The sequence below is a fragment of the Calypte anna genome, chromosome 14 (genome assembly GCF_003957555.1).
Source record: "Calypte anna isolate BGI_N300 chromosome 14, bCalAnn1_v1.p, whole genome shotgun sequence".
Taxonomy (NCBI): Eukaryota; Metazoa; Chordata; class Aves; order Apodiformes; family Trochilidae; genus Calypte; species Calypte anna.
The window spans coordinates 15,403,625-15,428,623 of record NC_044260.1 but is presented as its reverse complement, the minus strand read 5'-3'; the positions used below and the strand labels follow the sequence as shown (position 1 = coordinate 15,428,623).

The following is a 24,999-nucleotide window of genomic DNA, read 5'->3' as shown; positions in this document are numbered from 1 at the left end:
GGGGGCTTTCTGATAAGAACCCCCCCAGGTGGGGGCAGCTCACGTGCTTTGGAAAAAACATACTTACAAGGTGGGTTGCAATAGCTCCAAAGGTTTATTTGTCTGCTAGCATTTATCAGATGAGTGACGTGTGGGGCTCCCTGCACCCTACCTACACCTGCTGGGATGGGGGTGGGGAAATAAAACCAAGGTCTCAGCCCTGCACCCTAAACCTACCAGGCAGCTCAAGGGTGGCTTTAGGGTTTCTCAGCTCCTCCATAGTAGGATAATGCTTTATTTTGTCCCAGTGAGAAGTCCTAGTCCCAGCAGGAATGTCCCTCACCATGGGGATGGCTGCAGGCTGGGGTTGCATCTTTCCCCCCATGCTGGAGGCTCGGAGATGTTCATAGAATCCCTGACTGGTTTGGGTTGGAAGGGACCTTAAGGATCATCAAAATCCAAGCCCCCTGCATGGGCAGGGACACTTCCCTCCAGCCCAGGTCACACAAGGCTTGATCCAACCTGGCCTTCAACACTGCCAGGGAGGGGACGGGGGGGCATCATGATTTTTGTGTTCCAACAGGAACCAGGAGCTATCACACTGCCCCAGGTTAAATAGCCAAGATCTGAATTATTTCAGTTTGCAATCTGGGGAGCTGGGACCCATCCAGCATCACCTGGGCCCAGCTCTCCCTGCTGCAGCAGCTCCAAGGTGGGCAGCTGGAGGTGGTGGCAAAGCTGGGCTAACCTGGGGTGGCTGTGGAGCTGGAGCTCCTGTTACGTCCCCAGGGAGGTGGCAGACAAGGGACCGTGGCCATGAAGCAGCATGTCCTTCAGGAAGACATCTCGGCACCCTTCAGCAGTGGGCAAAGCTGTCCTCGGTGGTGTCCCGGAGGTCCAGGCCTGCCATGGCTGGGGGCTGGAGGCAAGTGAGGTTGTTGTAGGTGTAGATGGGGACATGGGCATCGTCCCCCTCAGCCACAGACTGCACAAAGCGTGGGACCACTGTGGGGTGCTGCAGGGAGAAATCCCGCAGGCCCTTCAGGGAGCAGTTGCAATGCCAATTGTTGCCGCCTAGCCACAGCTGCTCCAGGGTGAAGGAGGAGCACAGGAAGGCCACTGAGAAGGTCTCCAGTGAGTTGTTCTTCAGGCTGAGGTACCGCAAGTTGGCCAGGGGGGAGATGACGGCATTGTCCAGCATCTCCAGCTGGTTATGGGAGAGGTCAAGCCAGAATAGTTTCTGGAGAGAGCTGAAGGTGTTCTGGGAGATGTCCAGGAGCTGGTTGGAGGAGAGGAAGAGGTACTCCAGGTTGCTTAGACCCACAAAGAGCTGGGGTGAGAGGTGGCTTAGCCTGTTGTGCTTCAGGTCAAGCTCCAGGAGCTCGTGCAGTTCGCTGAAGCTTTGGTCCTCAATGAGGGAGATGGCATTGTGCTGCAAGAAGAGCCTCCGCAGGCTGGAGAGCCCGAAGAAGGTGTTAGCTTGGATCCTGCTGAGGCAGCTGTGCTCCAGGTGGAGGCTGTGCAACTTGGTGATCCCCTTGAAGACATAGTCAGGGAAGACCTTGATGCAGTTCACAGACAAGTGCATCACTGCCACGTTGTACAGCCCCAGGAATGCCCCAGCCCTGATGTCTTGTAGCTGGTTGTTGTTGAGGCTGAGGACCTCCAGCTGGCCCAGCCCATCAAAGGTCTTTTCTGCCAGGCTCCGAATCCTGTTGTGCCCCAGCTGCAGCTCCTCAAGGAACTGGAGGTCTTTGAAAGTCCTGGGCCTCAGGCTGGTGATGGAGTTAGTAGACAGCCGGAGGACGTGCAGGCTCAGGAGGCCCAGAAATGTGTCCTCAAAAAGCGAGGTGAGCCGGTTGTGGGAGAGATCCAGCCACCGCAGGGACTTCATGCCCATGAAAGCTCGGGGAGCAATGGCATTGATCTGGTTGTGGTTCAGGTACAGCTTTTGGAGCTTTTGCAGCTTGATGAAGATGTTGATCTTGATGCCTTTGAGAGCATTCCCGCTCAGATCCAGCTCCTTCAGCTCAGTAAGGCTGCAGAAGAGCTGGTGCTGGAGGTAGGCAAGCTTGTTTCCAGCCAAGATCAACTCCCTCAAGTTGGGCAAGTCATGGAAGACCTTGTCAGGCAGGACCACGAGAGAGTTCCAGCCCAGGTTCAGGTACCAGAGGTTGGAGAGCCCAGCGAAGAGCCCTTCCTCCACCTTGCTGAAGTAGTTGTTGTTGAGGCTGAGGGAGACAAGGTTCTGGGTGTGCAGGAAGGTGTGGGGAGCCAAATGTTTGAGGCGGTTGCGTTCCAGGTGGAGGTGGTAGAGGCTCCTCAGCCCGTGGAAGGTGTGCTGCTCCACAGCAGCCAGCTGGCTGCTCTGCAGGTCCAGAAAATCCAGGGCTGAGAGGTTCCTGAAGGCAGCAGCTGGCAACAGGGTGAAGTTATTGCCATCCAGCCAGAGGGCTTTGGCACCGGGGGGGATGTCCTCGGGCAGGTGCGTCAGGTTGCGGGTGCTACAGAAGATGTTGAGCTCATCGCTGTAGTCGTCCAAGCTGCAGGCACAAGGGCTGGGGCAGTGGGGGGGGTCTGGGTCCCCCTGGTCCTTGGGATTGTCCCATCCAGGGGGCTGGGAGGCAGTGGCCAGCAGCAGGGCCAGGGGGAGCAGGAGGGTGACGCCTGCTATTAGGTGAGGATGGAAGAGGATAATGTCAGAGTGGGGTGATGGCTGCCTTAGGGGACCCCATCTGGGACTCCCCCTGGTTCGTGGGGCAATGGTTGTCCCTAGAGAACCCTTCTGGGACCCACCTAAGATCCCTCTGGATCATGGGGCAACAGCTGCTCCCTGGGTTGTGGGTTGATGGTCATGGGGCTGCTCTGGGGACAACCTTGTGTCATGGGACAATGATTGTCCCTTTGGTGGGGGTGGCAGGATTATGGCAGCTCTGGAAGACTCCTATGGGTCCTCCTCCAGATTGTGGGGTGATGGTTGCCCCATGGGACCCCCCAGGTCCCCCATGGGTTCCTCCTCTGCCAGGAGGTGGCTGGAGGGATCCGTCCCAGCCCATCACACACCTTGGGCGGCTGCAGGAGGTTCCAGAGCCTGCATCTGCCCTTGGAGGTGAATTCAGGATCTCCCCAGCTCAGCCCCTTTGGGTGCATGGACCCCACCCAGGTTCATCCCTTTGTTCCCTCCCTCCTCCTTCCCCCCAGCCCCCTATTACCTTGCCCTTCCTGGGGGTCTCCCTGTGTGACCCCTGCAGCCCCCAACCAGCCTTGGGGGTGCCTGCAAGCACCCCAGGGGCTCCCAAAACATCTTCTTAGCAGCTGAGGGGGGCAGAGAAGCCAAGGGTGACACGAGTGCCAAGCCAAGCAGAGGTTTAGCATCCCTCCCAGCCATGTCCCACCCTCCGGGGACCGGCAAAGCCCCCCCCCCCCCTGCCCCCAGCCTCACCTTTGCCTGCGCTCATGGCGACGGGCAGGGCAACCTTCCCTCACCCCTCTCCAGCCTTCCCTCACCCCTCTCCAGCCTTCCCTCACCTCTCTCCGGCCCCTGCGCAGGGATGGAGCAACTACCTTGACGCCCGGCCAGGCGCCCGCCCGGCTACGCTTAACCCCATTGCTGCTGGGCCAGGAGATGCGCTCAGCCCTTAGGAGCAGCTCCTTTGCTTCTCCTCGGTCCATAAAGCTCCGTATAGCAGTTCGGGGATGAGGTGAGATGCCCAGGAAGACAGGCTGTGGTGAGGAAGGGTGGTCCTGCTGGAGGTGGGGTTTGTGTGAGCGAGAATGGCTGGAGCAGCCTCCTGGGCTGTCCCACAGCCATGCCCTGGGCTCCTGGAGATCCTCAAGTAGCAGCACTGACCTTCCCATGGGTTCCTGTCCTATGGGGTTGCACCTGCACCCAAACAACACTTTCTGAGGCTTGGAGCACCCGGATTGCACCAAGGGTGGAGGTGAGGGGTTGTCCTTCCTGGGGGACAGGCTGAAATTCCTTAGGTTTTATGATGATTGGAGTGAGAGACGAGTTGGGTAATGAGGAAAAAGCTCCATGTGGAGTTGAACCTGATGTCCCTGCAGCTGTGTCATAAGGACAATGCTGGGCATACTAGTCAGCACAGGGCTTTGGGGCCATGGAGAAGGTAGAGGTGTCACCCAGGTGACACCTAGCTCCTCTGCTGGCCCAATGTGTAGTGGGATGATGTTCCAGGTCTGGTGGATCACACTTTCTGCCTGGCAGCTCATCAGAATCACCCTGGGGAGGCTGATGACCTCGTCCTGTGTCCCAGGCTACCATTTTCCCCACTAAGGTCCAACGTGGCTTCTGCAGAATCTTTTACCAGTTTCCAGGAAAGAAAAAAATAAATAAGAAGTAATTTCTGCCCAAGCATGAAGAGCCTGCAGGCCATTGTCTACTGGATGGAAAAGCCCTGGGTAAGCCTTCCTGAACTGGTAGTTCCTCTTCTTTGAAGATGCACCAGGACAGGGCTGGCATGGTTCACATCCATAGCTCCAGGACCAGGCATCTCCCATTCCTGCTGGAACTCTTCCTGGCTCTGATTCCCAACATGTTGATCCCTTAACTGGAGCATGGATGTTCTCCACCACCAACCCCATGCCGCAGACATCTCCACCTCAGCTGTCCCCATAGGAGTCTTCCATCAACCCTAGCACCCAGGACACGTGTCACCTCTTCACTGCTTAGTTCAGGAGGTTTTGAGCACCCTCAGGACTGAAGAGGCATCAGAGCAGGCTCCAGCCTTCAACCCAACTTTCCCACAAGTGCTTTTTTCACCCTTAGTTTTTGTTTTGTTTTGTTTTTCCTTGTTTGCCCCTGAGCAGTGCTCTCCTCCCCCTCTATTTTTAATCCTCTCTTCTGGGAAATTATAGATCAGGAGGAGATGGGAGATGGCGACACATGTGCCCACTAATAGGTGCTTAAGCACATATTGACACAAGGTGGAATCAATCTGGAAGCTAAAAAGAGCTGAACCAGCAGGGACCAGGCAGCCAAAACTCACAGAACCTCTCCAGGCAGGGGTGGGGGGGTTAACCGAGCACTCCCTGGGGTTGAGTGTGGGGTTATCCCTGTTGCCAACAGCCGCCTCCTAGGGAAGACACCAAAAAAAGGAAAAGGAAAATAGAGGGTCAAAAATAGAGGGTTCAAAAGGAAAATAGAGGGTAAGGGAATTTGCAGTGGGAATCTCCACCTTTAAGCCCCCTACAGGTTCTCTCCTCCAGATGTGGTCTCTGGTGGGGATGCTCAGCCCTCAGGGCATGGTTGGTCCTTCCAGCCTCACCATGAGCCCACCCTGCACACCAGGACCTTGTGCCTGCCCAGTGCCAGCGTGAGGATCATGCTTTGTGTTCCTACCATGAGTGGCTGTGGACCTCTCTGATTGATCCCTGCAGGTTTTTTTTGGCTCTGGTGGGTGATCTTCCCAGCTGGGACCAAAGTCTGAGCTGCCCCACCTCTGGTTGCCATGGAGAAGGCTGTAATGTTGTTAGAAAAAGCAGCAAAAACATTAAAAAAACCCAGCTCTGAAACCTATTTAAACTCTGAGGAATTGTTTTCTGCCCCTGCAGCCCTCCTGTCCTTGTCCCTTCATTGGGTACATGCCACCAGCTGTCCCTCACCCCCTGTTTTTCCCCAGTGCATGAGCTGGGAAGGGACCAGTGCTAGTGGCCAAGTCTGCTGGAACTGGGGAGACTGGTGGGAGGGGGAGCTCTGTGATCCATCCTGCCAACCCAGGGCCAGCTTTGGGAGCAGCAGGGACCCAGCTTGAGCCCTGGAGTGAGGCGGCAAGGCTGGCGCTGTCACAGCTGGAGTATTTTTAGAAAATCTTGCCAAATTCTGTCTCCATCTGGAGAAGAGCATCTTGTGTTGCCAAGGCAACTGGCACTGCTGCTCCTCATCCCCAACCCAAAATATGCTAGCCCCAAAGATGTCACCTGAGGGAGCTGGAAGGGGTGATACCAGCATCCCAGAGCTTGTGCCACCCTCCTGAGGACATCTGCAGGGACCAAGCTCCTTCCCAAAGAGCCTGTGCTGGTGGAGGTCGGCTTTGTCCAGTGCTTGCTGGGCACCCACCAGGAAAAGTTCTACCTTGCTGGAGATGGGAACCTGGCAGTGGGGACAAAAGGTTCTGGCAGCTGCTAACAAAGGTCCCCATTGTCCTATGCAAGTATTGGCTCATGCTTTGTAATGGCTGTCACAGGCTGGTGTGGGGAGCTGGGAAAGGTGGATGAAGCTTTGGTGATTGTTGGGGATGCAGGAAGGGTGGACAAGGTGTTGGTGGCACTTGGGGATGCTCACTGCCAGACTGGTGGCATGTGAGAAAACCACATCACTGCCACCAGTTTGGCCTGGCTGGTTGGACTGGGAAGGTGAGGACATCCCTGAGCCATGACTCAGGGTGGCCAGCACAATGGTGGAGGCACAGGTGGGAAATAACCCAATTCTGAGGTTTTAGGGGAAAAGGGCAGTCCCCAGGAGAAGGGGGTTGGAGGTTCCCTTGGAGAGGCCAAAGAACCTGTCCCAGACATGGAGGGAATGGGCAACTGGCTGGTGGGACACAGCAGGGCCACATGCCTGCCTGCCACCCAAGGTGGCATGGCCATGGCCCTCATGCCCTGCTCCATCCCAGTCCACACTTGTCCACCGGAAGCTCCTGGTGGTGCTAAGGGGTGACAAACTGATCATGAGCTGGCATTGGACAATTGCAGCCACCTCTTCATATCCTGAGCTACATCAAGAGCAGTGTGAGCAGCTGCAGGCTGGGGGTGGTAATTGTCCCCCTTGATGCTTATGAGAGTCTCCAGGCACATTTGTCCAGATCTGGGGTCCTGACAGGCCTGTATCTCTCAGAGGGGACTGTGGAAATATACAGGCGCTGGAAGATCCTTTCCTGAAAAAAGATGGTGGGGTTGTCCAGCCTGGAGAAGACCTTGGAGCTTGTCAATGGAGAAAGAGGCTTGGAAGGAGGAATGAGAGACGCTTTTCCCCAGGAGTTGTGGTGGCAGCAGAAGGGGTGATAGATCCCCCCTGCAAGTAAAGCTGAGTCCAGCACTGGTGTCCCCAGCAGCAGAAGGACACAGAGCTGTTGGAGCCAGTCCAGAGGAGGCCCTGGAGCTGCTGGGAGGGCTGGAGCAGCTCTGGAGCCAGGGGGACAGAATTGGGGGTGTTCATCCTGGAGAAGAGAAGGCTGCAATGGGGAGACCATAGAGCACCTTCCAGTGCCTGAAGGGGCTCCAGGGAAGCTGGGGAGGGACTTGGGACAAGGGCCTGGAAGGATGGGATGAGGAAGAAGGGTTTCAAACTGGAAGAGGGGAGATTTAGGTTGGGCATTAGGAAGGAATTCTTTGTTGTGAGGGTGCTGAGCCCCTGGCCCAGGTTGCCCCAATAAGCTGTGGCTGCCCCATCCCTGGCAGTGTTGAAGGCCCCAGGCTGGATGGGGCTTGGAGCAACCTGGGCTGCGGGAGGTGTCCCTGCCCATGGCAGGGGGTTGGGACTGGATGAGCTTTAAGGTCCCTTCCAACCCGAACTCGTCTGTGCCGTTAAGGCTCCGTGTTTTCCACTGGGGGCGGTTCGGTGCTCTCCGGCCTCCCGTTGGACCTCCCGGCACCAGGGGGCGCTTCCGCCCCGCCGCACTGCCCCGGAAGCGCCCGTTGCCATGGAAACCAGTGACGGCCCGGCCGGCGCCCCGGCCTCATCCTCAGCCCCGGGGCAGGATGGGGGTGAGGCCTTGGCGACAGGTCCTCAGCCCGCCCCGCTCCCAAGGCCTCTCCGGCTGGCAGATCCCCGGTGCTACGTGTGGGCCCCGGGGGTTGGCGGGGGGTAGCTACGGGGAACACGGGGCAGCCCCGGCCGCAGGGAACTCCTGCCAGCTCCGGGAACGGGATGCCAATTCCCGCTGCCGGCTCTGGAAGCCAGGTGGAGCCACTCACTGCCTGAACGCAGCGCTGGGGCCTGCCCAAGCCTGCTCAGAAGGTGCGGAGCAGGCGGCTGTGCCCCTCGCTCACTCCCCCACAGGTGCCGGACAGGGTGCTTGGGGAGCGGTGCTGGGAACGTCTGCCCGCCCGCCCCACCTTGGAGCTGCTGCAGATTTGGGGGGAGTTTTTTTCACACCCTGCGTTCAGACTGAGAGCCTCGTACCCCATAGATCGCTGCCGAGCATCGGCGGCCCTAAAAGTGTCCTCGGCAAGAGGAGGGAGAGGAAAAGCTCAGAGTCGGGGTTCCACCTCCTTGTGCGGCACACAGAACATCGGCTTTTTTTTTTTGGATTCACTCTGGAGCCCAGCTGAATATTATGGGTTGTGCTGACACCCTGAAACCTCATTCCTGTGTGCACTTTTGCTGTTTGTGGTATTGTCCAAATTTGTTACTTCTTTCCCAATCCCAGGAAGAGCAGTTTCTGTTATCTGGGGTGCTGGTGCAAGACCTGTCAGAGCAAGGGCTTTGCCATGGGCTCCCAGGCAGTCCAGGAGCATAAAAAAATTAAAGTCTTGTATTTTGGATTCATTTATTCATTTATGTTATATAATTATTTTAATCATTTTTATACTGCCATCCACCAGGTGAAACAGGCACCCCGGTGGCTCAGGGAGCACCAGCTTTGCTCGCATGTTGGAGTGGGATATTTGCCAGATGGAAGCTGGGGAGGGACTTTTGGACAAGGGCCTGAAGGGATGATATGAGGGAGAATGGCTTTAAATTCTCAGGGTGCCCAGAATCGCAGGGCACAGGGGTCAGGGTGGTCCCTGCTGAGCACAAGGGGTTCTGCTGGAAAGTGACCACGGTAGAAGAGAAGGTTGTGGGGAGACCTTAGAGCACCTTCCAGTGCCTGAAGGGGCTCCAGGAAAGCTGGGGAGGGACTTGGGACAAGGGCCTGGAAGGATGGGATGAGGAAGAAGGGTTTCAAACTGGAAGAGGGGAGATTTAGGTTGGGCATTAGGAAGGAATTCTTTGTTGTGAGGGTGCTGAGCCCAGGTTGCCCCCAGAAGCTGTGGCTGCCCCATCCCTGGCAGTGTTGAAGGCCCCAGGTTGGATGGGGCTTGGAGCAACCTGGGCTGTGGGAGGTGTCCCTGCCCATGGCAGGGGGTTGGGACTGGATGAGCTTTAAGGTCCCTTCCAACCCTAACTTCTCTGTTGTTCTGTGATTTCAGGAGTGAGCAGGATGCTGCTGGGCTGGGGTTTCTGAGGCAGCAGGATGACCCATCCTATGTGTGTCCCTGGGCTAAAGTGCTTCTCCTTGGGGAGCTCCATGGGGCTGGGAGCTGGTGTGTGCCTGGAGAGTAGAGCCACAGCTCAGCTCCTTCATGTGCTGGAGCACCCGCCAGAGACTTCAGAGCCCCTGGTGCTGTGGGTGGTATGTGAATGTGGCTTTCTGCTCAGCGGTGGGTGTGAAGAGACTGAACTCTCACCAGCACTTTATTACTTTAATAACATTCCTCCAGGTTTCTGAAGTTCTTCTGCAGAAGAAAGTAAGACATAATTGCATGTTTCCATAGCATCTCCTTCCCCCAAAAGAGCACCTGGGTTAGGCTTCCATGGCTGTTCATGAAATCCACATTGAGGGGCTACAGGATCTTCTCCAGGATCCTGGACCAGGTGAGGAGCTGGTGAACTCTGCTGGGCACAGATCTTCCATCAGATCAGCCCTTCTCCCTCCTTAATCCTCTTTGCTTTGACAGATACTGAGAACTTACTCAGAGCTATAGTCTTTTTTAACATCATACTGTCAAAGCTTTTCTTCTTTGACAACTTCTTACCTAAACTCACCCACTTGACAGAAATAGCAGTGATAAATATGCCCCAAATAAAGCAATTAAGAAGTGGCTTGCATTTTACCCCATGGCTGCCAGTCACCAAAGTCTCCCAGCACTATCCACCATGCCTTACACTCTCCCTTTCCCTCAGCCTTACATCAGAGACTCTGCTTGTGCTTTTTTAGCTTAGCAGATGCCTGGAAGTTGTCCCATTCTGGCCTGGTCACAGTTTGGGTCAGTGGCACCGTGTAGGCCAGCACAATGCTTATTTAGCACCATCTGGTCTCATCATTGTTTGTATCAGTGCATGTTTTGCTTTAAAACTTACATTTCTCCACATGGCATGTCTGATGGAGGGATTTCAAAGCTGTGTAGGTGGGGTGCTGAGGACCATGGTTTAGTGGTGGCCTTGGCAGTGCTGCATTAACAGTGGGACTTGGTGATCTGAAAGGTCTTTTCCAATCAAAATTACTCTGATGCAAAGTGATAAAGTAGGGAAGGCCTTTCCTGTCACCAGCTGTGGCTTGGCCAGAGCTCCTGGTCTCCTTTGGGTGGCTGATAGACACAGGAGATGTAAGGATGGTGAAGATCAAAAGTAAATTGCCTGGCAGCAAGTTGATGATGAATGTTTCTGGAAGGTTTTGGAGCAGCTGGTTGGATTGATTAATGGATTAATCCCATCTTAAATTGTGTAAGAATCCCTGCAAGAGAGATGGAAGGCATCTCTACAGCCATGTTTTGGGAACAGTCCAAGATAGAGTGATACCTCTGAGAGGGCAATACTGCTTCCCTGGGGGTGTCTTCTAAGCTTCAGTATCTGCTGTATGTTGTCTTGGGACTAAAGAAATCTCCTGACTAATCTCATTTCCTGGGCTGGCTGTAGTAATTGGTTCAACCTTAGAATCAAGGTGGCCGCCCCACCCATTAGTAACCAAAGTTGTTAGCAACTTTGCCTGTGCCCTACCTTGGGGGAAAAGATGCTGATGAAGAGGTCCTTAAATCCTGATCTGTGCAAAGATCCCGGCCTCCAAGTGCAGAGCTGCTGAGCACATGGATTTTAAAAGTGTTGCAGAGAATGAGAATGTGAGTACTCTGCCACCTGTAGCATCTTGCTAAGGAAAATACAGGTGGGAAGGTATGCAGCCCCTTCCCGGGCTGTGGCACCAGCAAATGAAATCCTAATCACGGGAGGAAAATGGCAGCTGGAAATCCCATCTGCAATGCATTCAAGCTCTGAAAAGCTGCATGTCCTTTTCCACCAGCACTGCGGTGGGAGAAGGGCATAGGGGAGAGGAGGGCTCATCTGCTGTGTGTCTGTAGGTGCAGCAGCAGGAGAGGAGGGTGAAGCTGTATGGGCTCAGAGACCTGCAGGAGAAGCTGGAGAAGCTGGCTGGCTCCAAAACAGATTTGTCAGCCAAAGCAGTCTTCAGTGAAGAGGAAAAACTGAAGGTAAAACAAACAGTTGGGGAGTTTGAGAGAACTGAGCCTTTGAGGGCACTGGTGGAAAATCTGGTGGGAAATGTTTGGGCCTCTTTCTAGGGCTGTAGGAGTTGCAGTCACACTCCTCGGTGTGACCTGTTGATACAGTATGTTGGCCGCAGAATCATTCAATGGCCTTTATCATGTTTTTTCTCTCTCCTAGATTTCCAAAGAACTCCTTGATCTTCAGGTCGAGACCAACAAAATGAAGGAACAGTATGAGATGGAGAACTTTGAACTGAAAAATATGGTATCCAAAACTTTGAAGTAACCAGTTTCAGCTCTGTCAATACCTTTATCCAGTACCACAGTGCATTCCCTGTCCATCTTTGCTCCCCTCTGCAGATCCTGTCCCTGGAGAACCGTGTGCAGGAGCTGGAGCTCTGCAGTGAGAAGGTCACAGGGGAACGGGATGCTTTACGGGAACATCTGCATGCTCTGGAGATCAGTCGGAAGGAGCTGGGGGATGAGTACATCATTTTGAAAAGCAACTACCTGGCCCTAGCCAAAGAACTGGACCAGGAGGTGAGACAGGCAGTGGTGTTCACTCTGCTGTTCTTGACTCCATCTCCCTGCTGTGCAGACAGTTTGGCTGGCTTAGGACTGCAGATCCACGTCCCAGCTCAGGCCCAGCACAGGTTGCCAGCTGTGAGACAGTGGAGCTTTTGCATGGGTTTATTTTCAGGGCCCAGTAATTTTGTAGAATTATGGAATGGTTTGCGTTGGAGGGCTGATCCAGTTCCAATCCCCTGCCATGGGCAGGGACACCTCCCGCAGCCCAGGTTGCTCCAAGCCCCATCCAACCTGGAGCCTTCAACACTGCCAGGGATGGGGCAGCCACAGCTTCTGGGGGCAACCTGGGCCAGGGGCTCAGCACCCTCACAAGAAACAGTTTTTTCCTAATGCCCAACCTAAATTTCCCCTCTTCCAGTTTGAAACCCTTCTTCCTCATCCCATCCTTCCAGGCCCTTTTCCCAAGTCCCTCCCCAGCTTTCCTGGAGCCCCTTCAGGCACTGGAAGGTGCTCTAAGGTCTCCCCACAACCTTCTCTTCTACCGTGGTCACTTTCCAGCAGAACCCCTTGTGCTCAGCAGGGACCACCCTGACCCCTGTGCCCTGCGCTTCTGAGCACCCTGAGATCAGAGTCCTTGCCTGTTCCCACCATCCCAGAGCCCCATCACCAACAGCAGCAGGAAGGTGGTGGTGGGGCTGGGTCCCTCCTGCCTGCCAGTCTGCTTTGTTCCCCTTTATTTCCGCATGGCTTGTGCAGGCTGTGCCTGAATGAGTTTGTAGCCATGGTAGGAAGGGGGCTGTGGAAGGTTTTGAGGTTGGCAAATTTAGAAAAAAACACTGCACATAAACAAGTTGCTGATTGTGCCTTAAAAATAGATCGAATTTCCTGGTGACTCTTATCTCAGTGATTATTAACTAAAAGTCCTTTGGACCCAGATGTGTGGATTTTTTTTGGCAGGAATAGCTGCTTCTGCAGACTTTCCTCTCCTTCCTCCCTCTCCCCCTTCCCATTTTCTTAATTTTTTTTGAGTTGGATTTGATGACTGACACCCTCCAGCTTCCCTCCCCTAGCAGATAGTTTAGCTGGTTCAGCCAGATGGCCTGGTTTACTGTGCTGGCCTAGTGCAGAGCTGTGATGGGAAGATGTGGAACTGGGACCAGGCATGCTTGTTGAAGCAGTATCCAGTCTGTCTTGATGGTGAGCACTGGTCAGCAAACCTCTGTTAGAGGAATAGATGAAGTCATGACCATCTCATTGCAAATAAATGTGTTAGTGACTCTCTGAAGCCATCACTTGTTTCCTCTCAGCTGAGAAATGGAAATTTCTTCTGAGGAGGCAAGCTCAGGTGCTTGCAGGGATGTGAGCCCACCCCTTGTCCTGCAGGAGCACAACTGTCACCACAGCCACACACTGCTGTGACACAGTGCTGCCTGCTGCAGAGGAGTTGCTTCTCTTCCCCAAGTTGGTGCAATGTGTTAGTCGTCAATAGTTGGATTTTCAGGTGGCTGGTGTCCCTAAAGGATGGGTTTAAGAGGCTGGTGCTTTTACTTGGAGCTGGGAATCTTTCAGAGATTCACCTCTGTTCCTGGAGAGCATCCTGAGGAAGTGATGGAGCAGGGTCCAGAGGCCAAAGGTGAACTCCCTGGTTGTAATTCATAGGCTGAGGATTTTCCTCCCAGTTTCTTGGCTCTGACCACCAAACAGCCCTGCCTGAAGCAAAAGAGACTCCAACTTGGCAGGCTGGGCCTTGTCACAACATGGGCCTCTTGCTCATTATTTTCCCAGTGTTAGACTTTCCCAAAGGAAATGGGAAAAGCAGCATGTGGTTCTGCCCCCTCCCCTTCCCTGGCACTCTTCTGGGGAGACAATGAACCTTTTACACATTCCCAATTACAAGTGCTACTCGTGACCTTACCAATATGTTGTCATGGCTGCTTGGCACACAAGCAGCTCAGGGACCTCCTTCCCTCTCCTTTGCTGGGGAGCAGCCTGAGCCTCTGCTGTGGCAGCCCCCTTGCATGCCTGGATTCACACATCACTCCGGGTGAAGGAGCCTTGCCTGGCCCTAGGGAGGTGCCTTCCAGGAGGTGCAAGCCACTTCCTTTGTGCCTGGTTCCTAATTCATTGGCAGTTCTTCCTTTTCCAGACCCTGCCCTTTTTTTTTTCTCCACTCTTCTTGCAGGCTCACACCAGAGGGAACCCAAATGGCTACCAACCAGGTTTTCCCTGGAGCACAGGGGATGCAGTAAAGCCCCTAGAAAACCTGGGACTCTCTCTCTCTCTCTCTCTTTTTTTTTTTTTTTTATTTTTTGGGGGGAGGGTTGCAAAGCAGGTATTTCTGTGCTTGTGGGACCTCCTCTGATGGGACTGTCAGGGCTGACAGCTGCAGATGGATGGATTTAGGTTGGAGAACAAGCAGGCTGTCTCTCCATAGCTGTCAGTTTTCACAGCTGTATATCTCACCTCTTTGTCATCCTCTTTTCTCCTCTCTCCCTCAGCCCACCCTGTGCTATCTTTTGATAAGCTATTCTCTCCACAGATGACTCAGATGACCTCTGCCTCCCATCCTCCCAATTCACTGCCATGGTAACAATTACTCAAGCTTGTCCCCAGTCATAAACCCCATCAGAGCTTTGTTATCTACATGGAAACCCTCCCGTGAGACATGAATTCCCCCAGTGTTCCTTCTAGATCACCTGTAACAGCCCCTTTCTCATTCAGATCCTCTTTATCATTTTTGGAAACATGTCACTTTGCACCAGCTTTGAATCTCTGGCTGCTGCCTACACACCTACCGTGCAGTGGGCTGCCTGCTGCTGGAGGGATGCATTCCACCAGCACTGGAGTTAACTGGGTGCTGTCAGCCCCAAAGGATGGAGATTTGGCCCATCTCTCACCTTTTGGAGGTCCAGCACCATTCTGGGCCATTGGTTGGGGAAAACCATTCAGGAAGTGTTGGAAAGTTGCGTTACAGGGGGAGGACACAGAGGGAGAGGGAGGCTGGAGGTCAGGGTCCTGTGGCTGAGCTGTGCCCAGTGCTGGGCTGGCACTGGGGTCTGGATCTGGGTGCTAAAGGGAGAGAGGCTACATGTGGGTAATGCCTGGTGCTGATACTGACCCGTGAGAGCTCAAAAATCACTGGTACTTGTGGACATATGAGAGGGAACTAAAAATAAAACTTGTTTTCAGGAGGGGATGTGAGTGTCTGCCTTGTCTACCCACTGAGAGCCAGCAGGAGAGGCAGGGCTTCAGCAGCTCTGTCCTTGTATCACCTGGCAGGTCATGAAGAATGAAGAGCTCAGCCTGGAGCTACTCAACACCAGGAGAACCCTTCCTGGCACAGACAACAACCACTCCCCAGCCATGGCCAAGGAATCCTCTCCTGACCTGGGAAGAGTGCGAGCAGCAGAGCGCCTACCCTCAGCTCGGAAAGTGAATGTAAGGACCCCTACCCTGTCACCAGCTCCTGGCAGAACAGGGATCTAATAGGCCCCTTAGAGAACAGGATCTTACAGGCTCCTTGGAGAGCAAAGATCTGACATGCCCCTTGGAGAACAGGGTCTAATAGGCTTCTTGGAGAACAAGGATCTAATGGGCACCTTCTGTCTCATACTGAAACCAGCCAGAAGATGTAGTTGCCTCCAAACATGAGTAGCAAAAGCTGAAGAGAAACATGAGTGTGTGGGGTTCTGCTTCTGGATCCTTGGGGAAGCAGAGGGGTAACATATTCCAACTGGCTGGCACCTTCTGGTGCTAACTTGAATTTTGTGGGTGAGCTGATGCTTTGGTTTATTTCAAAACTATTATTTTTTAAGCTGTGCATTTGAAAAATAAGACTAGAATAACTCCAGCTCTTGCAGAGGCAAAAAGCTGGGAGAGGGCAACTGTGGTGCCCTCCATCTGCACGCCTGGGTGAAGAGAGGCAGGGGTTCAGAAGCCTGCAAGTGCAGAGGACACTTGCATGTTTCCTCTTTGCTGTTACTTGTGAAAGTTGGGGGTGATTAAGCACCCCAAAGTGAGAGCACTGTTCCTGGCCTCCTTCCCATCTGTAGCCCTGGAGATACCACCAGCTCCTGCTGGGTATCTGACTCTCAGAGCCAGACTCTCCTGTGGGGGAACAACACGTGTCTGTGTACCTCTGTGTGTACCCCACTTCTGGAGTGCTGCAGGGCACTTGTAGCTCCCAACTAAACCTGTCCTTTCTCCAGTATGTCACTGGTCAGCTGGAGTTGTGCTCAGCTGGAGGCTCCCCTCACTTCTCCTGATCCCAGAGCCCTCTCTTCACTCAGCCTTCTGTCTCATCTTCCTCTCCATTTGTCCCTCAGTTGCTTGGAAACCAGGATCACATAAAAACAGAGCTTGAAAGACTGAAGGAAACCTATGATTTGCAGCAGCAGAAGCTGGAAGAGAGAGTGTGAGTGTATGAGGGCACATCCTGCTGGCTGTGGGTGCTTGTGGAGACTATGGCACCTGAATGGCATCCCTGGGCAGAGGAGCGGAGGCAGCCTGCCTTTGGGGTGGGAAATGACCATTCACTTTTGGAACAAGGGAGGCTTGGGATTAAAACCTGATGTTTTCAAAACTCTTAGAGAGGGTTAGCTCTCTGCTTAAAAGTCTGTGGTCTTTATGTACCTCGCTGGCCTGTGCACCTCTGAAAATCCCCTCTGTGACACAGAGAGAAAAGGTGTGACAGCCCAGGGGGGAATCCAGCCCTGGCCCTTACCCCCACAGAGGTTCTTCCATCCACCTGGTTGGAAGGTTAGGCTCAGTGTCCCAGCAAAGGCTGCCAGGGCAGGGACCCTGGAGAGCTACACCAGGGTCAAGACAGGCTGAGAGAGTTGGGGGTGTTCATCCTGGAGAGAAGAAGGCTGCAATGGGGAGACCTTAGAGCACCTTCCAGTGCCTGAAGGGGCTCCAGGGAAGCTGGGGAGGGACTTTGGACAAGGGCCTGGAAGGATGGGATGAGAGGGGAATGGATTTAAACTGGAAGAGGGAGATTTATGTTGGACATTAGGAAGGAATTCTTTGTTGTGAGGGTGCTGAGCCCCTGGCCCAGGATGCCCCGAGAAGCTGTGGCTGCCTGGGGCAGTGCCCTCGCAGTGTTGAAGGCTCCAGGATGGATGGGGCTTGAAGCAATCTGGGCTGGTGGGAGGTGTCCCTGCCCATGGCAGAGGATGGCAGTGGATGGGCTTTAAGGTCCCTTTGAACCAAACCTGTCTGGGATCCTGTGAGTCTATGACCCTCTGACTGGGGAGGACAGCCATTTCTGGTTGCAAGAGCTTTGTGGCCTCTGGTTGACACATCTGGTGGGGGCTGGCAGTTGCTGCTGGGAGATTTCTGTCATCTATAGTGATTTTCTTCTCAAAGCTGGTTACATCGCACCTACAGAGAAGTTTTGGGGCTTAAAATAAACATTTCTTCTTCCTGTGTGCCCAGGCTGTTGATGGAAAAGGAGCTGCAGGAGGCCAAGGGAGCAATTGGGAATGCAGAACAGAAGCTGGTGGAGCAGTCAGTGGTAAGGGCAGGCTTCCTTCAGCCCCCAGCACCCACACTTCCCCTGCTCACCCATTCCTCCTGGGTGCCATGCACTTCTCTTGTGAAGCAGGAGGAGGGGGGGAGGACTGTCTTGTACTGGGTTCTCCAACACATCTCCCTCTCCAGGGAGTTTGTCACACCAGGGTGCTCCTCCTTGTGAAGGTCTCATTCCAGAGGTTCCATGCATGTGGTGGAAGGTGCTGCTTGCCACAGGTGGTGGGAGGAATTTTTTTCACTGATATTTAGAAAGAGATGGTGAAATCACCAAATGATGGAAGGTACCGGGGAATAGAGACTACAAACATTTCCAGTGGGCTCCTGGGATGAAAACCCATGACCTTCCCAGCATTAGAGAAGTTGAATCTCTAGAAATGAAGTCCCTTGTGGACCACCTTCATGCCCCGTGCTGGTACAGAGCACAAAGGCAGCAGCTGAGTGTGTTTGCTGTTCCAGGTGCTGCTCACCTCCCAGAGCCAGCTCCAAGAGGTGGGGGCAGAGAACTCCAGGTTGCAGCTGCAGCTGAAGAAGCTGAATGAGGAATACCGCTGCCGGCTCACACAGTACATCAAGGACGTGGCGGTGGGTGCCCCCAGCAGCTCTCCTGGAAGATCTCGCCTTGCTGGCTGCTCCCTCTTTGCAAGCTGCCTCAGTTTCCCATCCTGGCTGGGCTGCAGAGCAGAGCAGGCAGCAGGGTTGGGGAGCTGTGCTGGTAGCTGGAAGAGTTCGGTGCCTGCAGATTGGACAGGGGAGGAGATGACTTGACACTGTAACCCTGCTGGCCTGTGCACCTCTGAAAATCCCCTCTGTGACACAGAGAGAAAAGGTGTGACAGCCCAGGGGGGAATCCAGCCCTGGCCCTTACCCCCACAGAGGTTCTTCCATCCACCTGGAGGGAAGGTTGGGCTCAGCGTCCCAGCAAAGGCTGCCAGGGCAGGGACCCTGGAGCGCTACACCAGGGTCAAGACAGGCTGAGAGAGTTGGGGGTGTTCATCCTGGAGAGGAGAAGGCTGCAATGGGGAGATCTTAGATCACCTTCCAGTGCCTGAAGGGACTCCAGGGAATCTGGGGAGGGACTTTGGACAAGGGCCTGGAAGGATGGGATGAGAGGGGAATGGATTTAAACTGGAAGAGGGAGATTTATGTTGGACATTAGGAAGGAATTCTTTGTTGTGAGGGTGCTGAGCCCCTGGCCCAGGTTGCCCCGAGAAGCTGTGGCTGCCCCATCCCTGGCAGTGTTGAAGGCCCCAGGTTGGATGGGGCTTGGAGCAATCTGGGCTGGTGGGAGGTGTCCCTGCCTATGGCAGGAGGGTGGGACTAGATGAAATTTAAGGACCCTTTCAACCCAAACCAGTCTGTGATTCTATGTTCCTGTGCCAGCTCCTTTCCTTGCCCAGATCTCCTGTCTGGCCATACCAAAGGAGCTGTGATTTTCTGCTGGGACTTGCTTTCTCAGTCAAATTACTCAGATTGAAAAGATCCCCTTATTTACAGTGGCTGCCTTCCAGTTGGCTTCTACTCACCATTGCCCTGACAACCTCTCTCTGCAGGCCAGGCGATGACACTTCTGGCTTTGTCACCACTCCCATGGTGGCTCCAAAGCTGTCCCCATGGGGAGCTAAGCTGCAGAGCTCTGTGACACCAGCTGGGAACAGGCACCTTTGATGCAGAGCAGGGCCCCCAGAGCCTGGTGAGGGCTCAGCACAATGCAGGGGGTTCAGGACACCTGATGGTTTAGAGCAGGGAGCCTGGGGAGAAATCTCTTTTTACGCCCTCAGTAAAAAGGTTTTGGCAAAAGCTTCTGTGCTGGGAGAAGGCTGGCACCAAAGAACGTGGCATGGTGATGGGTCAGGAAACTCAGCAAAGCAAATTTGACTGTTAGAAATAGTTTAATTTCTAAGAGAGAGATGTGGAAGCATCTCCTAGCTATCAGAGAGAGAGGCACTATGGAAAGAATACTGGAGCAGAGATGGTATCTCCTGATGCCAACTCATGTCTCCTTAGACAGGTCACTGATACATCAGAAATGTTTCTTCTGTCTTGAAGGGGCATGGTGGAAGTTAATTAGTCTTTCCTGCCCTTAGAAAATGGAAGATATTCCCTATTATCTCTGCTGTTACCGCAATATGCCTTCTCCACTGTGCGAAATGGGTTACATACCTCAGGGAACAACCTGATCACCTTGATTTCTTTCTCTTTGTTTAAAGAACTACATGGACAGCAAATCGATCAACCTAACAGGACCCAGAAAAGCCCCAGGTGACCCTGCTGCCCTGAAACACTTTATGGACAACATGCTGAAGGATATCAGGGCTTCCTACAAGTTTCGGGAAGAGCAGTTGGCTGGAGCAGCACGTGGCTACAAGAAACGTATGAAGAACTTGGTCAAGAAGCATGAAAACCTGCTGATTGCTTATGGGTAGGGCTAAGCCAGGCTCTGGCCTCTGTCTCTTCGGTTTTATTGCTAAGAACCAAATGGAAGTTCCCTGTAGCACCCATGGCTGGGAGGGAAGTGTACAGGGCTCACAGGTGGAGCAGGGCATCTGGAGTCTGTGTTTATTTCCCTGCTGCAGACAAGATAGGAGCAAAGAGTCTCCATCTACACATCAGAGTGCTCTGGAACCCCTGGAGCTGCTTTACACATGTTTCTCCTGTGTTACAATTCAGGGTGAGAGATTGATTCCACGTGATATGGAAATGCAGAGGCACCACAAATAACTCCTGCCACCCAGCCCATCACTGCAGCGCTCTCAGCTCTGCTCTGCAGCTCTCTCAGCAGCTTGGAATGTGGGAAGCAAGAGAAATTCTTGTGGAATAAAAGCCACAAATAGCCCTAGGACAAGTTCCCCTCAGAAACACTCTCAGGAGTGTCATGTGTACTGCTGGGCTCTCCCACTTCTCCTTTGCAGGTGGACTGGCTCTTGGTGGTCAGAAGCCAGCAGATTCCAAACGATACCTCCAGTAGCTGTCACCTAACCAAGGCCACCAGGGACTAAACCCCTCTGGCATGTTACAGGCTCCAGCGAGAGCAGCTCCGCTCCTTGGGTGGCAGCAATGTGGATTGTGGCCCTGCTGAGCTCCACTTCTCCATCACAGACCCAGAGCTGCTGACAAACACCACGCGGGAGCTCAATCGGTTGCGGGAGGATAAAGTCAAACTGGAGATGCAGCTCTGTGACCTGCAGAAGGTGCTGGCTGGGCTGCTGGTGTCCTGGAGGTGGTGGAACTTGGGATATGGTGGGGAGCATCTCATAAGCCATGGGTCCTGCCCTCCTGGGGGGTTTGCTGTGCCTAGGGCAGGGTTTTTGCTGGCTTTTTCATTTTGGTAAGAGCTGGGGTGTCCAAGCTGTCCCCTCGTTGCTGGGAAGCCCCAAAGATTGAGGTTGTGGAGTTCTGGGAGGGCTAAGGAGTAGCAGATGTTGTGAGAGAACTGCCAGACCAACAGACGGGCTCCCTGCTAAAAGAAGAGGTGGGTAAGGAAGGATAGGATGAGGCTTTCCATTCTGGAACGCCTTCTCCTCAGCAGGACTAGCTAACTGAGCAGGAGACCACGCTCTGACACCAGGCAGCTCCACCTCCTCCCACTGGTTCTGCCTGGGCAGCAATGTGTCTCTTGATTTGCCTGAGACACATGTATTTTAAAAATTAAAAGGATGCGAGAGCTAAGCCTTAAAATGGTAGTGGTGCCCTGCCAGGGCACCAGTGGCTTGCAGAGTGCTGGGACACATGCCACTTGGCAGGGACTGTGGGGAGGCTGCAATGGTGTGGTGCTGGTAGCAATACTCTTCTTCCTTTGCCCTCAGAAAAGACCGAAAGAAACCTCTGCCTTTCCACTGTCTCCTGAGCAGTAAGTACTGTTTGTTCCTTGGCATATTTGTAATCCTGCTTTCTCCTTGCCTGGGTGCATTGAGTTTTTTTCTCTTTACTTGGGCATGGTAATAAAGAGGGAGAAAGCAAACTGATGGGGACTCATCTGAGAAGAAAAGCCAACTGTCAGCTCAGCCCAGCCTTTCCTGCAGTGAAATGAGTTGGTCATTTGGGCCTCCATCCAAGAAAGCTCTTAAGCACATGTTTGATTTAATCACGTTTTGAGTCTCGCTGATCTCTTTAGAAGCTGAAGTTTACCATATGCCTGAGTGCTCTGGTGGATCACAACTGGAGAAAGGCAAGTGAAGCACCAGTTTGCAATGGTCTTGCCTCTCTTCCCTCCCAACACACAACTGGGATAGAACCCTCAGTGACCTTGTACTGATACCTTCCCAACATGCTCTTTATTTCCACATTTTTGATGAATCTCTTCCCCCTGTTCCATTTTTCAGCTGAAACTCTACCACGCAGAGCTGTGGAGAGGTGGAACAAAGTGAAGGAGAAATCCAAGCTGGAATTTTTCAGTCTTTTAAAATGAGGTAGCCTAAAAAACGTGTCAGCTATTTCACTAACTGGATGCCAGCATGGAGGAGTCAGTCAGTGCTGGAGCCACTGGGCTCTGGAGGAGCACCCTGGAGAAATGGTTGAGCCTTAACCTGGCTCTGCCATGCTTAAAAATAGTAGTGGTTCTTGAAGAGACACATTAATTTTGGCAGACGTCTCAGGGACAAAAGAGAGAAGTACCAGAACCTGCGTTTTAGTGGTGCATCTTGTTAAAGTTCTTTTATAGCTGCCAGGAGACTGCACACTTTAAACACTGGAAAAACCCCTCAGCAAGTGAGGAAACAAGGAAACAAGGCACAGGAAACAAGTGAATAACTTGTTCCTCCAGCTGCAACCATGAAGCTTCGTGTTACTGCCACACTTCATCTGTAATTCCTGCTGTTTCCCCTCTCAGCCTCACTGCTCATCCTTCTCATCACTTCTACTCCTCTCAAATCTCAACCATCATTCCCCATGTGCTGGGAGGTTGGAGTCACCAGAGCAGCTCTTAAGCACAATGCATTGCTCCCTTCAGCCAGCCCCGATTCCCCCAGCCTCAGATGTGACCTGTTATTTTCCTTATTCAGGCTGGGGCAGCAGAGGAAGAACTTCCCCACAGCTGGGCTGTGCGGACACTTCACCTATTACAGCCACCAACCAGAACTGGGGGGTTTATGTTCAGAAACACCAAAAGCATCAGCATTTGGCATGGTTGGCTCACTGTTCCCACCCAGTTCAGTCCTGCAGTGCCAGGTTAAGGACTCTTTCTAACCAGTGTCCTCTGATGTCTTAGTGTTGATGTGAACTTGGAACAACCCCAGCCATCATCCTGGTGGGGAATTCCAGGTTGGCAGAAGCGCTGTGAATCTCCTGCCTAGGCACAGGGATGGCACTGTGTGCCCTGAAGGAATTTAGGGCATCAGGAGAGGGAAAAAAATGTTCAGTGCAGTGGGATTTATGGTCTGATGGACACAAGTATGTGCTCTCTGAAAAGAGCCCTGTGACATGCAGATGGGCTGAATTTGAATGGCTAGGCATGATGGAAATCTGCTTTTCTCTCCTAGGCAGCTGGGTGAGGAGGGCTGGGCAGAGGTCAGGAAGCAGCTCCGAGAGTTCACCCGAACTACACAGGTAAAGGGCTGGAACAGCCCAGCTCAAAGAAGCTTCTCTCTTCCCTCCAGGTCAGAGATGTGCTGCCCCAGAGCCAGGATGCTGCTCCAGGGAAGCTTTTCACAGACCCTGCTGTGGCTGTGGCCTCACCCCTCCAAGTGACACTAGCAGGTCCCTGTTTGGTGGTACCAAGGCTGTATTTTCCCTGTTACTAAAAGGAGCCCATAGAGATGCTACCTGCTGGCCCATATTGTTCCTCCCTTGTATCAGCACAAGTATTGAGGCATCTGGGTAACCAACTGGGTCCATACTCAGCCTGGTTCAAAGCCAGCTTGAATCCAAATCAGCTTCTCAGCCTGGTTACCCTTCATTCAAGGATGTTTGGGAATGGGGTGATCCAGAGCAGGGAGCAGAGCTCTCTGCACTTTCAGCACTGCCCTATACAGAGCCCATGGAACTGTGTTGGTGCTCCTGGGATTCCTGCCAGACTGACTGCCACCCGTGGGGGAAGAGAGGGCTTTGGAGACCGGGCAGAGGTTTGATGTTCTTTGGTAGTCAGGGTGACAGATGTGCCACCAGCCCACTTCCATGTCATAGAATCAGAGAATAGTCTTGGTTGGAAGGGACCTTAAAGATCTGCCAGCAGAGACCCACAGAATTGCTGCACCCTTTTCTGGTCATGTCAAGCTCAAACCTTGAACTGTGGGTGGCCTTGTGGCCAAAAGAAGGGAGATGCTGTGGCTGGTGGGCTGGAGCTCATCCTAGGGAGCAGGTCCTGTTCCTGGCTCTGCTGTGCAGCTCAGCTCCTCCTGGTGACACAGATATTGTGCAGATGACCTGAGTGAGATGCTCATCTACAGCCCAGAGACAATGTGCCAAAAACAAACGAGTTTTTCTCCTTTCCTTTGCCACCAAACTAACAGGGGGGCAGGAGGGAAAGCTTCTGTGTCCGAGTGCCTAATCTGTGTCCCTGACTGGGTATGCAGGGGCTGCTGCCTGTCCTGGGGAGGCCCTGTCCCCCATGCCTGTGCCCCCATCATCTGCCTGCTCTGCCCCCATCACCAAAGCTTCTTTCCCCAAGCACATTATTTTTTGGGTGCTTCTGTACCCTCATGCCAAGCAGTGCCAGAGCAGAGTAATGGGGAAGTGGTTGGTCTCACCTTGGGACCAAGCAGCTGCACTCTCATCATCTCACCAACCTCCCTGATTTCTCCACATTTCCTTGTTCCCTCCAGGAGGATTTGGAGGAGGAGAGGAGCCAGCTGCTGACACGGGCGGTGGTGGCAGAGGAGCAGGTACTGGAGATGCAGGAATACATAGATAAGCATCTTGTGAGGTGAGTTAGCAGTATCCCCCTTCTCATCTTCTCCACGTTCCAAACTTCTGTCCCAGACTAATTGCTGGGGACACCATGCTGCCTGCAGCCTGACCTCACTGCCACCTTCCCACAGTGTGGCCAGCATGGCTGATGTCCCATGGTACATCTGGCTGTCCCATGGGGCAGGGGGGCAGCATCTGCCCTTCCCCACCACATGGTCTCCTTTCCTGGGCCTTCACCCATCCTTTGGAGAGAGCTTAAAGAAGGGCTGTCTAAAATCCAGAGCCATGTGCAAGTCCAGAGGAAGCCATGGAGATGCTGGGGAGGGCTGGAGCAGCTCTGCTGAGAGTTGGGGGTGTTCAGCCTGGGAAAGAGAAGGCTGCAATGGGGAGACCTTAGAGCACCTTCCAGTGCCTGAAGGGGCTCCAAGAAAGCTGGGGAGGGACTTGGGAAAAGGGCCTGGAGGGATGGGATGGATACACTGCACCTTCCTATCACTGCTATGTGGGACCCATCAGTGGGATTGTGACCACCCCAGACCAGGATGGTGCTGTTCCCTGCCGCAGGTACCAGCAGGAGATCCTTCAGCTGAAGAAGATCAGTGGCAGTGAGGTGCCACGTGTGCTCAGTGCTGGGTCAACCAGAGCCAGAAAGACCATGAGCCACCAACCATAGCTCCTCACCACAGCTGTGGGAAATGGTAGGATTGTAGGAAACAGCAGGATTGAAAAGGAGGGAGCTTGGAAAATCCTTCTCCAGCTGAGAGTTGCGAGGCACAGCAAGGGAAACCATGTGGGTCTTCTCAGTCTCAAATAAACAGGACTTAAACTAGGACAGCTACTTCTGGTCTCTGACCCTTCAGCTGTAGGGACTGTGCTGTTCCCCAAGCACACCCAGATTGGGGG

General features: G+C 53.5%; 2 protein-coding genes across 3 annotated transcripts; one reads left to right on the top strand and one right to left on the bottom strand.

Annotated features, from left to right (window-relative positions):
• Positions 1–75: 75 nt before the first annotated feature.
• On the bottom strand, positions 76–3,524 carry IGFALS (insulin like growth factor binding protein acid labile subunit). Of its 2 annotated transcripts, none has more exons than XM_008496741.2 (2): positions 3,422–3,524; positions 76–2,649 (listed from the first exon to the last, which is right to left on the bottom strand). In XM_008496741.2, the coding sequence occupies exons 1-2, from the start codon at positions 3,435–3,437 to the stop codon at positions 836–838; spliced, it is 1,830 nt and encodes a 609-aa protein (XP_008494963.2). In that variant the 5' UTR covers positions 3,438–3,524; the 3' UTR covers positions 76–835. The 2 variants fall into 2 exon arrangements, with proteins under 2 accessions (XP_008494963.2, XP_030315536.1); XM_030459676.1 differs by having other exon boundaries at positions 76–2,646; positions 3,422–3,516.
• Positions 3,525–10,977: 7,453 nt separating this feature from the next.
• On the top strand, positions 10,978–24,879 carry CCDC78 (coiled-coil domain containing 78). Its single transcript, XM_030460064.1, is given in 13 exon segments — positions 10,978–11,181; positions 11,375–11,461; positions 11,557–11,736; positions 15,004–15,162; positions 16,050–16,138; positions 17,161–17,239; positions 17,713–17,838; positions 19,464–19,675; positions 20,273–20,444; positions 21,060–21,103; positions 22,731–22,797; positions 24,012–24,112; positions 24,661–24,879. Coding segments are annotated over 13 exon segments (1,629 nt in total). The 3' UTR covers positions 24,770–24,879.
• Positions 24,880–24,999: the final 120 nt, after the last annotated feature.